Source organism: Cariama cristata, unplaced genomic scaffold (genome assembly GCF_000690535.1).
Source record: "Cariama cristata isolate BGI_N322 unplaced genomic scaffold, ASM69053v1 scaffold20183, whole genome shotgun sequence".
Taxonomy (NCBI): domain Eukaryota; kingdom Metazoa; phylum Chordata; class Aves; order Cariamiformes; family Cariamidae; genus Cariama; species Cariama cristata.
Window position 1 is genome coordinate 3,677 of NW_009609190.1, and position 12,287 is coordinate 15,963.

The 12,287-nt window shown below is 41.2% G+C and overlaps 1 protein-coding gene across 1 annotated transcript in view; it reads right to left on the bottom strand.

The window, feature by feature from the left end:
- Positions 1-10,385, bottom strand: part of CCDC109B (coiled-coil domain containing 109B) — a gene marked incomplete at its 3' end in the record, with an annotated part of 13,593 nt that extends 3,208 nt beyond the window's left edge. Inside the window, exons 1-4 of the mRNA XM_009697464.1 lie at positions 10,296-10,385; positions 9,532-9,602; positions 3,439-3,539; positions 2,992-3,153 (exon numbers count right to left, since the gene is read on the bottom strand). Of these exons, the coding sequence (XP_009695766.1) occupies positions 2,992-3,153; positions 3,439-3,539; positions 9,532-9,602; positions 10,296-10,385 (424 nt within the window). The remainder of the gene's footprint in view (positions 1-2,991; positions 3,154-3,438; positions 3,540-9,531; positions 9,603-10,295) is intronic.
- Between the last annotated feature and the right edge of the window lie 1,902 nt (positions 10,386-12,287).

A 12,287-nucleotide genomic window follows, 5' to 3' on the forward strand; every position in this document is an offset into this window, starting at 1 on the left:
GGACACATCACACATCGCCGTGGCATGGGGGGTTCAAAAGCCACAGAGCGGCTGCTCCACGGTACCCGTTTGACCTGGTCTTCATTTCCTATAGATAAAAGGGGCACCCAACCAAGGGGTGGGCAGTAGGAGTAAAACTGCTGATTTCTGCCGAGTTGAATAATAATCAGGCTACAAAATATGAAGATTTTTGTATGTAAATATTTGTCACAGCACTACTGCCCCAGCCCCTCCATCTGTCCCCATGTGCCCATCACAGAAAGGCACCGTCGAGCCCACAACCCCTGCAATTATTTATTCACGGCAGCTCCGTCCCCAGGCCCCATCTGCTGACCTCCATCAGCCAACGCTCTCGCTGGCTCCCAGCCCACCCTGGGGGGTAGCAAAGCAAACCTGGCTATCACTTCCAATCCAAAATCTGAAATTTTAATGTGCCCATCCACTCATTTCTTTTTTTCTTTTTTTTTTTTTTAACAGTGTAATAGAACATCAAAGCTCATTTGCATGTAAATTATTAAGGTGACATTTACAAAGTGACATTTAAGCAAAAAATGCTTTTCAAAAGAAGTGCCAAACAGGCTCTTTGTTCTGGATGTGATATAACACCGATTTATTAACCTGTCCAACCTTTTGTTAACTGAAAAGCAGAAAAGTTTAGGGGGAAGTGTTTTATTTTAGAAAATTCCCCACAGGCTTTCAGCAAAAGGCTACTTTCCTTCCGTTACCTAAGCACAAGTGTTCAAATGTGGACAAAGGGTCATTTTTTGTCTACAGAAATTTTGCAGGATAAAAATCAAATCCACGGAAAGCGAAAGTGAGTCATCAGACACAGCACCAATACTTTCAATTAAGGTTGGGTTTCATTTAATGGCTGAACGACACAGAAGAAGTGTCTGCACTAAATCAAGGCTTCATAATTTTTCTTTAATAATAAACATTTAAATTCAACTCTTGGTACTTGAGCAATAGTTTCTCTTTACAGTATCAGTTTCCTAATAAATTAAACATCTAAGTTGTTCTCTAACATTACAATTGCTTGGCAGTTGAAAAATAGAGCAGCGAACTGTTTAACAGTCACTGTTTTAATCAAAGCGGATAATGCGTCTATTCCTAAGTCGGGGTGGGGGTTGTTTAAAAAGATGAAACGAGGTGAAAACTCCTTGGCACTTTGGAACCTGCTGCCCGTCCATGCCAAAAATGCCAGATGTGTAGGTTTCTTACAGAAATTATCTTATGCTTCACAAGTGACCGATGCTTGCACTGAAGCAGAACGAGTAGTTCGCTTTTGCTGACCTACCACAGAAGGATGGGATTCAGCAGCGAATCACAAATATTTCTGTCATGGCTTTCTCTGCATGATAGCAGTACTTGGAGATTACCTGTTTGCTGGCACATGTTCTTGGCCAGCCCTGCCTCACCCCAAAAAGAAATAATTTTTAGTGAAAACTTCCATGTTAAGGGGAAGGCCAGCTGCTGACAGTGACCATTTGTTACCAGTGGCTTCTGCAGACATAAGAGTCTCTTACGAAATTATCTTTTTCAAAAGAATTTTCTACCTTTGCTGCCTAGCAGACACAGCATTAAAACAAAAAGCAAACCCAACAAACCAATGCCAAAGTTCCTGCGTACACAAAGCTCATGCACACACTGGGATCCGAATGGAGCACACCTCCATTGCTGTAGAGGACATATATATATTGCTCTACAGGGTATTTTCCTGTTTTACTAAATGTGCTCTCAAAGGCAACTAAAGCAGCTTCTCCTAGATCTGTGGCTTCCTGATCTTCTCGGATCATCAATCTATTTTCAGTTCCTGTAAAAGTCCCTGCAGCCCTCTGCAATATCAACCGGGAAGAAAGGGAACATCATGAAGGCACCGAAGTATGAAACTTTGCGCCAACTTTCCTTGACCCCATCCCTTCTTCTGTTTGTGTGTTACCTGATGGAAAATAAATCTTTCCATAGGGATGCAGCTGTTTCGTTTTTTTTCTTTCTTTCTTTCTTTTCTTTCTTTCTTTTTAGGGGGGTGAGAAGGGAAGGGAAGAAATACCTGCTTTTAGTTAGCCAAATTCAAGTACTTATTCTACCAGATTCAGACAAGAAAGCCACATCTCAGTTCTACTTCTGAGATTGAGTCCTTCTCTAGGAACAGGACAGGGGCTGCAAGACTTCAGAATTGCTGTGGAAAAACTACAAAGCACTGCCAAAATACAAACCAAGTTGTCTTGGAAATAAAATGGAAGACCAGTTTAACCAAGTGGATGTTAGCTTTTCCCAAGAGGCAGACCAAAGAGACAAAACACATGAAAACAGTGAGCAGAGCTTGAGAAAATTACCTCAAGACTTGGGACAACGGGATAAACAGTGTGCCAGAAGGAGGAAAGACCCCATCAGTGCTAACATGTCTGTATAGCTTTTTCCTTTCCACCCAAGGGCCCCAAAGTACTCTACTCCAGCTGATGAATGAAACCTCCCCAAAGTCTCAAAAAATCTGCCCTTTATCATTGCACACATTATCTGGTTGCTTAGCTCTTAGTAAGTTTTCTGTATGAGTTCAAGTTTGTATTATGGCAAACGGATTCTTCCAGCTCTGGGTAATGCTGAACGACTGGGAGACATCACGTTCAAGAGTCCGACTGGTTGTCTTTAAGGATGATCATGGAGGACAAGGGAAGAAAAAGATACCAAGGAAACCAGAACAGAAACCTTATTTAAAAGACAGCATTACAAAGAGAAGGTACCTGAAAAAGACAACAGAGGACACTACTGGGTTACAGTAATATGTTCAATCGTGCATTTTCAATCAGCCTTCCCAAGAGGTCTCAGATATTAAATCTGAAACACCAGTAAACCCCACAAATACTCAAGAGCCACCCCAACAGCAACAACGCTAAACCGAATGAAGGACTGAATTCGCACTTCAGGAGAAAAGTACGGTCCGTTTGAAGAGGCACGTATACATTTTGAGGAATGACAGAACTGTTAAGGTACCTGTTGCAAAGACTTCGGCCCTCTCAATTCCTTTATCTTCTCTCTGCACATCCTGACCTACTGTGGTCACCATTGGCTTAACAGTGAACCGACAGCGCTCACTTCTTGTGGGCAGCGTAAGAGTTATCACAGGAAGACCGTGTCTGTAATTAATAGTTACTTCTGGAGTGAGAGGAGAAAGAAAACAAAGTGAGAAAGTCATATTAAAAGTTGTAGTTTAACTTAAAAGCTGTTTATAAAACACAGGATGAAGAAAGAAAACCACACAAAACGTTCTAGATTAATGTACTTTTAAATTTCTTTTTAGTACTTCATTTCAGAGGGGGGCAGATAAAAAAATACATATCTATAAAAACACGCAACATCATCTCACCCTACTCCCACAAAATAAATGAAAAGCTTGTTGACATTGATGGGAAGAGGGGAAAACCTGCCGGGCAAGCTTACCGTCAGATGGCACACGCATGCTGTAAGGTGCTCCTTCCCGGCCCTGCCAAGCTCCGGCATGCCTCCACAGCCGCCCCTGCAGCACGGACACAGGGAGCTGGCTTTAGAAAGGTTAGGATGCAAGATTTATCTGGTCAAAGGCAAGACCCAGCCCATCACGGTGATCTGCTTCTGGCAGATCTGACAGCAGAGGTGTCCGTCTGAAGACAAACTCCTCGCTTAGCAATTCCTATGTAAAAGATGGAACCATCCTTATAGAAAGCACAAACGTTGCTAAAGGTATTAAGGTATCACCCACAGTTAAACTTTTTTTCTAGCATGGTTTAAATAACTCAAGGAAAAAGGAGAAGGGGAAGGAAAGAAAAGACAAAAAATTGCAGTGTTTCTGAAGTGCTTCATGCAACTCTTACAATAAGCCCTCTCCTCTCCCCTAAAAAACAGCCGCTTGGAAAATCTCTACACGGTGGTGCCTGAAGGCAGAACTGTTCTGCAGCAGTTCAGAGTCCGCAGTGTAACTTAAAACAGAGGGCATGGTTTCGGTGAAGTCTTTTACTGCTGAATCAAACAGAATGACACTCTTAATAATGCCAAATAAAATACAAGTGACTGAGGTCACTCCCCCTTGCTTCATAATTATATGCCATATACCAAAAGTTAACTGTTGACATTCTTGGTGTTAAAAGGCAGTAACAACGATGCAGCTTGCCAAAGTATGGAAGATTTTTTTTTAAATATGAATGGCTCTTTCAACTCTAGCTGACATGCTGCTGCAACCTGGTGTTAAAAGGCAACAACAACAACGCAGCTTGCCAAAGTATGGAAGATTTTTTAAATATGAATGGCTGTTTCAACTCTAGCTGACATGCTGCTGCAACTACCAGCACCCGCAGGCTCTGGGACCACGCAGAAGGAGGCAGACCCAGATACCCCAGGTTGCTTCATAATTATATGCCATATACCAAAAGTTAACTGTTGACATTCTTGGTGTTAAAAGGCAGTAACAACGATGCAGCTTGCCAAAGTATGGAAGATTTTTTTTTAAATATGAATGGCTCTTTCAACTCTAGCTGACATGCTGCTGCAACTACCAGCACCCGCAGGCTCTGGTACCACGCAGAAGGAGGCAGACCCAGATACCCTAGGTATCCCCTGCACCCTGGGACAGGGACGACAGCAGGTTTTTGAACCTGCGTGGTTGCACTCCCAAGCCCGTCCCTTCCAGAGACATTGGTGAGAACCATCACGACACTTCAACACAGCCATGTCAAAACAGAGAAGACAAAGTGCTCCAGTTAGACCTGTGCATTTAAAGCAGTCCAGGCACACTGTAGAAGATGTAACCACTCCGACACAAAAGTCCTCTGCTTCTACACAGAACACACTCGGTTAGACCCGTGTATTTAAAGCAGTCCAGGCACGCTGTGGAAGATGTAACCACTCTGACACAGAAGTCCTCTGCTTCTACACAGAACACACTCTCCTCCACAAGGAGAGCAATGAATTTATTGCAGCGACTCCCACAAAGCAGGCATTACTGCTGTAAACTAAGTGTAAAAGGCAGAAGTGGGAAGGGAAATCACATCCCTGACTAAGCTGGTTACAAAAATTGTGCGTGGGCTGGACCAAAGCCTGGGGTTTGAAATATGATAGTTGGGAGAAAAGGAAAATCACGTGGAGAGAGATGACCAGGACTTTCTCTGTTGGTGGTGGTGGGTTTTTTGGTGGTTTTTTGTGGTTTTGTTTGTTTGTTTGTTTTTTAAAAGACCAGCCCAAACACTTAGGAACCAGTGTTTTTCACAGGCAGCTGTAAACAGGTACTTTTCCAAAGGGAAAACACAAATTTCTCTTGATTGCTTAAGAAAACAAAAGGTAGGAGCAGAAGAACTGACAGATTAGATCAAATCAAAAGCCTTTCTCTGTTAGCAGTTGGTATTAGTATGTAGATGCAATGATTTATATCCCTTATAAAGTAATTTCGAAACGGAACTTAGTAGGTAGTTTATATTCCAGTTTTATATCCTGCAACACTCCTGTGGATGGTCAAATTACTTGCATGGAGTGCAAAATGTATTTTTTAGCCTTGTTAGAAAGTAACCAAAGAAAACAAAAGCGTAAACAGAGAAGGTTCATCCTTTCCCTTTCCACAGCTTCTGATGAATAACATTAAAAAACATTTCTAGGCCAGATACTATAAGAACATCCATAGCCAGTAACCAACAGTGAATTTAAGATCACAATTTAATAGAAACTTCAACAAGTTTTGTCAAAAACTGTAGAGCTGCCATTTAATAGATCCTGGTAGCAGGAAAATATAAACTAAATTTTAAAAAATCAGACAAAAGCAAAGAAAGTAAATATTTCTAAGCAACAAGATCAAAGGGGCCACTACAAACGTATCAGTACCAACGCGTATAAGAGCTTCCAGCCTTTATGCACACTTCACAGAACAGCTGCAACAAGCTGGGTTTAACAACGCTGTCCTAGCAACAGCAACACTTTCCTGGAGAAGATAACTTTGAACAAAGTCCCTTAGCAGAGGTCTACATAAATATTTTTAAAACCACAAAACTCATCTATGTAGGCAAGCTTACAACCACCTATTTGTTTTCTTGGAAAAGAGCTTTGCCAGGAGAAGTAGCTTACACAGCGTTCCTGCTAAAAGGGGAGCCGTAGCAGAGTGCCTAGAAAATCCAACCGCTCCTCTGGCATGGGAGAGAGCCGGGGTGGTGAGCGTGCAGAGGTCTCGTTAACCGCAGAGCTCAGCAAAGGCCCTGATGAGCATGTGTGTCCTGGCACTTTAGGACTTTTGTCTAAGGTCCTATCACTCAAATACATGTGGACAGAAGTCTCAAACATTGCTCTCGCCCAAAGAGACACACCAAAGTGTGGTCAGATGTCAAGAAAAAAAAAAACAAAAACACACACATTTTTGCTTTATTTTCTATTTTTCTTTTGGAAGTCTACCTTCTCCCATTGCTGTTCAAGAAGCTATTATAATCCAAAGACATCATATGTCTGTGGCTTTGCGGATGCTGCCCACTTCCATGTTTCAGCTGTTGACATCAGTGTTCTGAAAACAAACCTTAGCTGAAATAGTGTCTCAGTGAACTCATTTACAACATTCCATATCAAATCCAGCATAGTCTGATTTTCACCTTCTTCCTGTAGGAATAAAAGTACGAAGCATACAGACAGCAATGATATTTGGAAATCAACCACCAATACTGGCTGTGATGCACTGAGCTATTGCTCTGCCCTTCAGTCTTTACTCTGTACAACAAACCTGTACATTTATACCTTTCTATACAGCAGGCAAAGCAAAGAGGAAAAAAATAAAGATTTCCTGTAGAGGTTTCCAGTGGCTTTCTCTAAAGCTTATTATCATGAGAAAAACAATTCAAACCAGTAGAAGATGAAAGGCTCTGTATCCCCGGATGGTCCAGCACCTGTGTTCCGATGCACCCACTGTGCCTCCCGGAGGGGGGGCGGTTAGCAAATCTGCACGTTAGCTGCTCACTTTTCCCCCCAAAGCCTTTGAACTCCAGCCAAGTAAGAGTTGTCCTATTGCCACTTCCTCTATTAATTCCCTTAGGACACGTATTTGAAAGACTGATGCAACAGACAGGGCAAGAATCTGCATTCACTAAATGCAGGGGTTACCGAGTGTTTTTAGGAACCCTGTTTAATGCTTAAAGCAAACAAGAATTTAATGCCATGCAGAACAAGCAACCAATAGTCAAAACTTGCTGCTCTTTTTCTCCTCAGGCCCATAGTGACATCAATATACACTGGATGGAGTCATCTGGTCTTCCAACACAAGCAGATTGCTATAATGCAATGATTATAAGGCAGAACCTCTTACCCTGCTCCATACTTTTGGATACATTTAAATGAAGCTGCCATCAATGAATCAGACTCCTGCACACAGCAGAATCTCTCACCTGCAACACCAACAAAAGTCTGGTTTATGCTGGCAAGTTTTCTCTAAGCTATTTCCAATAAATCTTCTCACCTTGTTAACTAATCCAGTGAAGCTTGCAGTTTTGTCCCCAGACTTGCTCTGAACTGAATGAAAGCATATCACCTCAGGAAAGCATTACTAAAAGAAAACTCCAAAATAAGGTAAATAAACCTTACAGAACGCTTTATGTCAGGTTGCCGTATTTATACCCTGTACTCCAGAACAAGCCACAACACTGACCTAAAAATGCATGGTCAGTGGTCACTCTATTCACCCCACCTCGAACATGCATAGAATTCTTGTATGAATTTGGGTGTAAAGTCAAATTTCAAATAACTTATTACAATTATTATGGGTTTGACATACTCATTGTTAATGCTTTATTACTTAGAGCAAGCAGAACATATAAAACTTCTCACATTCAAAGGACTTGAAAACTATTTAGTTCTTAATCTTGGAATTTTAACACAGGATCCCTGGAAAATTAAAGTTACTCCCTCCCTCTGTTAGGCAAATATGCATATGCAAGGAGACTTCCTACCAAGAAAATGTTCTGCCACTCTATTTTGATATTAAGAATCAAAGAATATCAAGTTTGTCTTAATCTGTAAAGCATTATGTATACAGTTTGTGCAGAAAAAAATGGGTCGGGGGGAGGCCAACAGGTATTCTAACATGTTGCATCAAACTTCTCTTGAGAACAGCAAAGAAATTCATCCTTAAAACACTAACAGAGGGACAATCTGCTGTTTTGATACATCAGCTAAACCGTTTCCTGGAAAGCTATTCATTGTAAAGTGAAAAAAGTATATAAAATTGAATTCAAAATTACACTTAGCCCTTAAAAAGTATGGATTCTGTTTCTCCCTTTTATCAACTTTGATCTGAAGGAAGAGGTAGAGTACAGGTTGTATCAGCAGATGCAAAAACTCCTTGCTCTGAAGGAATCTAAAGTGTCTCCGCTGCATTTTTGTCTTGGTAAACTGATTAGCAAGGCAGCTCCGTATTATGCATCTCATTAATCCTGAATCAGTTTTGAATTTCCAAGTGACCTCATGTTTTCCAGGTGAAGTTTCTCAGTTCATCGGGGCAATTCCAAGCCTTACTAACTCTGCCAAGAGAAGAGGGGAATATCCATCATTAACATCCCACTTCAGGTTAAGACTATCACGCAGAGTTAAGGATGATCTGGATTTTTCTTTTGCTTCGGTAGTGTGGTTTCCCATAGGAACAAGACACAATCATGCTACATGTTTGCCTACCAAACTCAATTTCCACTAAGATTTAAGATTATTTAATTACACAGCTACTAGCCACTCACAGTCAGAAACGGTTAACAAGCGCTCAAAGATCCAACACCCTACATTCCCTCTACTAGGATGCATAAAACATTAGTGCATTAGAGATGTTAATTTTAAATTAAATAGAGGTTACTCAAAACTGACATTTAACATCTGCTCATTCTGGCAGCAACGTTGCCACTCTGTACCACCAAAACAGCAGCAAGGAGCAATGGTGAGCTGTTCCACCTCAGCATATTTACCCAGTACCCTTCTAACAACAATTAATCTGTACGTAGAATAGTTTTAACATGTTCTTCGTGCATACGGGCAAAAGCAGCCCCAACCAAACAAAAAAAACCCCACCACACACAAACTTTCTGGCTGTTTATCTCCAACAATGTGGAAAGACTGTCGTCTTCCATAAAGGGCATCAGCAGCGTTAGCTCTGGAGCGAGCCCTGGAGCATTGCAAATATTGTTGTTCAGAGCCGTGGGACGCTCCTGAAGCCTGAACGCTGGCAAGGTAAAGCACTGCGGGTACCATCTCCAAAGACATGTTATTTAGTGCCTTTCTTGGCACAACCGCAATATAACAAAGGGGTCATCAGAGGCATGGAAAAGACGTGCAATCTAGGGTGAGAAACCACTGCTCTGGAGGAAAACAGCTTTATAAACAGCTTAATATATATACACATGTACTTCATCTTTGATGCACTTTTCAGTTGTTTTTCCTGCAGTCCTATTGCAAATTCTTTCCGATCTAATCTGCCCTCAGCCAGAGACAGCACAGACTGTTCCAGGAGTCCATTATAGGAGCGCACAGCAGACCATAGAGCCAACTGTAACTCACCATAACCTATAACGCACATCCACTTCTACATGAGGATGAGATTCAAGGAGACCTGCTTCATGGGTTTTGATCTAGGAGAGAGCGAGTTCTGGCAATCAGAACTGGAGATTTCCATACAGACACTTACAGGAATTTGTAATCCATTCACCACCTACAATGTTTATGTTTCATTAGAGCAGGTATGGCTCACGCGGTGAAGAGATGCAGTCAAAAGCAGACATTTGTGCATCATGTTTTTATATTGGTGAGACATAACAGTGTAATATCCTCCTTAAAGCTGCAGTGATGTCCTCTTCTAAAACCTTATCTTTAATCTCAAAATGTGTGCGCATGGAAAAAAAATACTAACGTCAGTGTTACTCTAAGATATTTTAAGAACTTTCTCCAGAAAACAAAACCAATCTGATTTTGTACTACAGGTCATTACAGTTGTCCAGATTTACACCTCCATCAATGGACACCCTCACTGACAATATTCTGTATATTCAGCTTTGCAGGAAAGTGTAACTGTTTTGTGTGTATGTGAGGAAGCATATGGAAAACAGGCAACACAGCATTCCTGGGTTTCTATGAGTAGTCAGTCATGGTCAGGTTTTTGGTAATAATATTACTCAAACTACAAATATTGATGTTTAAGATCTACTTTTTCAAAAGGATAATTAATTAATTCTTGTAGCTTCTTTAAAGAAAACGCAAACTTTCCAGTTTTCCAGCATTCGGAATTCCAGACTCACTAATGTTATACAGGAGAATAACACTCCTACCTCACAGTTCCCTCCCCATACTGATCTGCCCAAAAATCTTTTGACTACAACCTCACGATGGGATTCAAATCCCGCCATCACAACCTCCATGGCCCCTGTCAGAACGGCTTCTTTACAGAACATACTTTGTCATTTACATTCTTTATTTCTAGATGGAGGATCTTAATTTTTTATGTCCTATAATTTTTTTTAAACATATTCAAATGACACCACCAGGTGAAAGCGAGATATGGAATCAAGTTTCCAATGCCCTCCATCTTACTGGAAAACCTTGGACTTGTTACCGTGCCTCAATTCCCTGTATCTTGAAATAGGGGTATCTTAAGATAGAAATAACGACACTTATCCTAACTTCTACCAGCCTTTTCATGTTATAAGGGACAAAAAATAAACCAAACAAATTCAGCAAGCATCCAGAGTTACCCACCACTGACCTCTCTGTTAATCAGCAAAGGAACTGGTAAACCCTGTTGGTCAGGTAATCTGTACGTTTTACCAGTAATTGTATTTCCCTCTAGATGCTTAGGATACTCCAACTTCAGTAGGTAAGAGCTCTTACACAGTCACCCCAAACACATGGCATCGCTGCATTCACAGTTACTTTTGTGCTCTCATTTTATTGACATCTTATTTACGAATTAGACAAGCACATTTTAGTAGGCATTGCTAGCTGGTATGTTGGTAGCTCAGTTACATCTTACAGGTTCGTACCTCTGGTTTGTCAAACTTTGATTTAAAATGGATTACTGTGCCTTTCACAGTGCCAGACAGACTCCTTGTACAAAAAGGAGAAAGACAGTTTTCACACAAATTTTACAAGAAGAACTGGCTTTAAGAATATAAATTGAAGATGAAATGCAATAGAGACAACAGTAAAAGGTTTCGAACAGGGCAAGCACAATGAGTGCTTAAGGACTCCCTGCAATCAGAAGAAACTGCCTGGTTTTCTTCCTCCTTACAGCCAAGCTAGCCTGCCATCTCGTACCTCCATCGCATTGCCTCCAATTACTTATTCCCTTTCAAACTTGCATACCAGTCAGAGTCCAGCCTTTGTCAAACAGTGAGTAGCTGAATTCCTTGCCTTTCTGTTTTGAAAACCCAAGCTGCCAGCCACAGGCAATTTCCAAGGCAATTAGTAAAAAGTCTCTAGCATCATGTTTTAAAAAAACCTGTCACTTTTGTTTCATGATTAATGTCCTACAAGTAAGAGCAGAGCATTCACATGTAGGTGAAATGGAGTCAGAAGTTTCTTAAGAAAACCATTTACTCTCTTTAAGGGACTTAAGGACTCTTTTTTCCCAAGGAAAGGGAGGCAACGTCAAAAGCTAAGTGTTAGTCTAAGAGATTAAATCAACAAATCAAGGAATACTTATTATCCAGAGTTTCATGTTAACTGGCAAAGGTAAATGACAAGTCACTCTGTAGAGACCCATACTCCTATTCTGCCTAGAGCCAAGGTAAGCACCCCAAGCCCTGAGCTACGGGAAAATTACATCAGAGGCGCCACCATGACCTTCAACTATTTCACATATCTCTCTCCTACCTGTCCTTGGCCTAAATTAGAAAAGCCTGCAAACCAAGTGGATTGTGGTCAGTGGACTCCCCTGTTCATTTCAAAATTCTCTTCTGGTAAGGAACAGCAATATTATTTTGGGTTGATCCAACTTGATCTATTTCTGTTTTGCTGCCAAACAGTGCTCATTATTTGCAGAACCTTAAAATCTGCATTCTAGCCTCACTCTCTGGAATTACATCCTGAAGCCCACAGCAAGGAGAAAATCCTGTGTGTTGTTTCAGCTCCACTAAGAGCGAGGCAACCAGGGCAGAGCAACAAAAGCTGCCGATCCCTCGCCAGCCAGAAAGAGCAGCAAACTCCCACTCAAGAATTCCTGAATTTCCAGTAGCTTTGCAGGGGAGTTTGTTAGACGAGAATAAATTGAGCAGTATCAAGAGAGGACTCATAAGCAAGCTAAGAGCTTAGGAGTCTGGAGA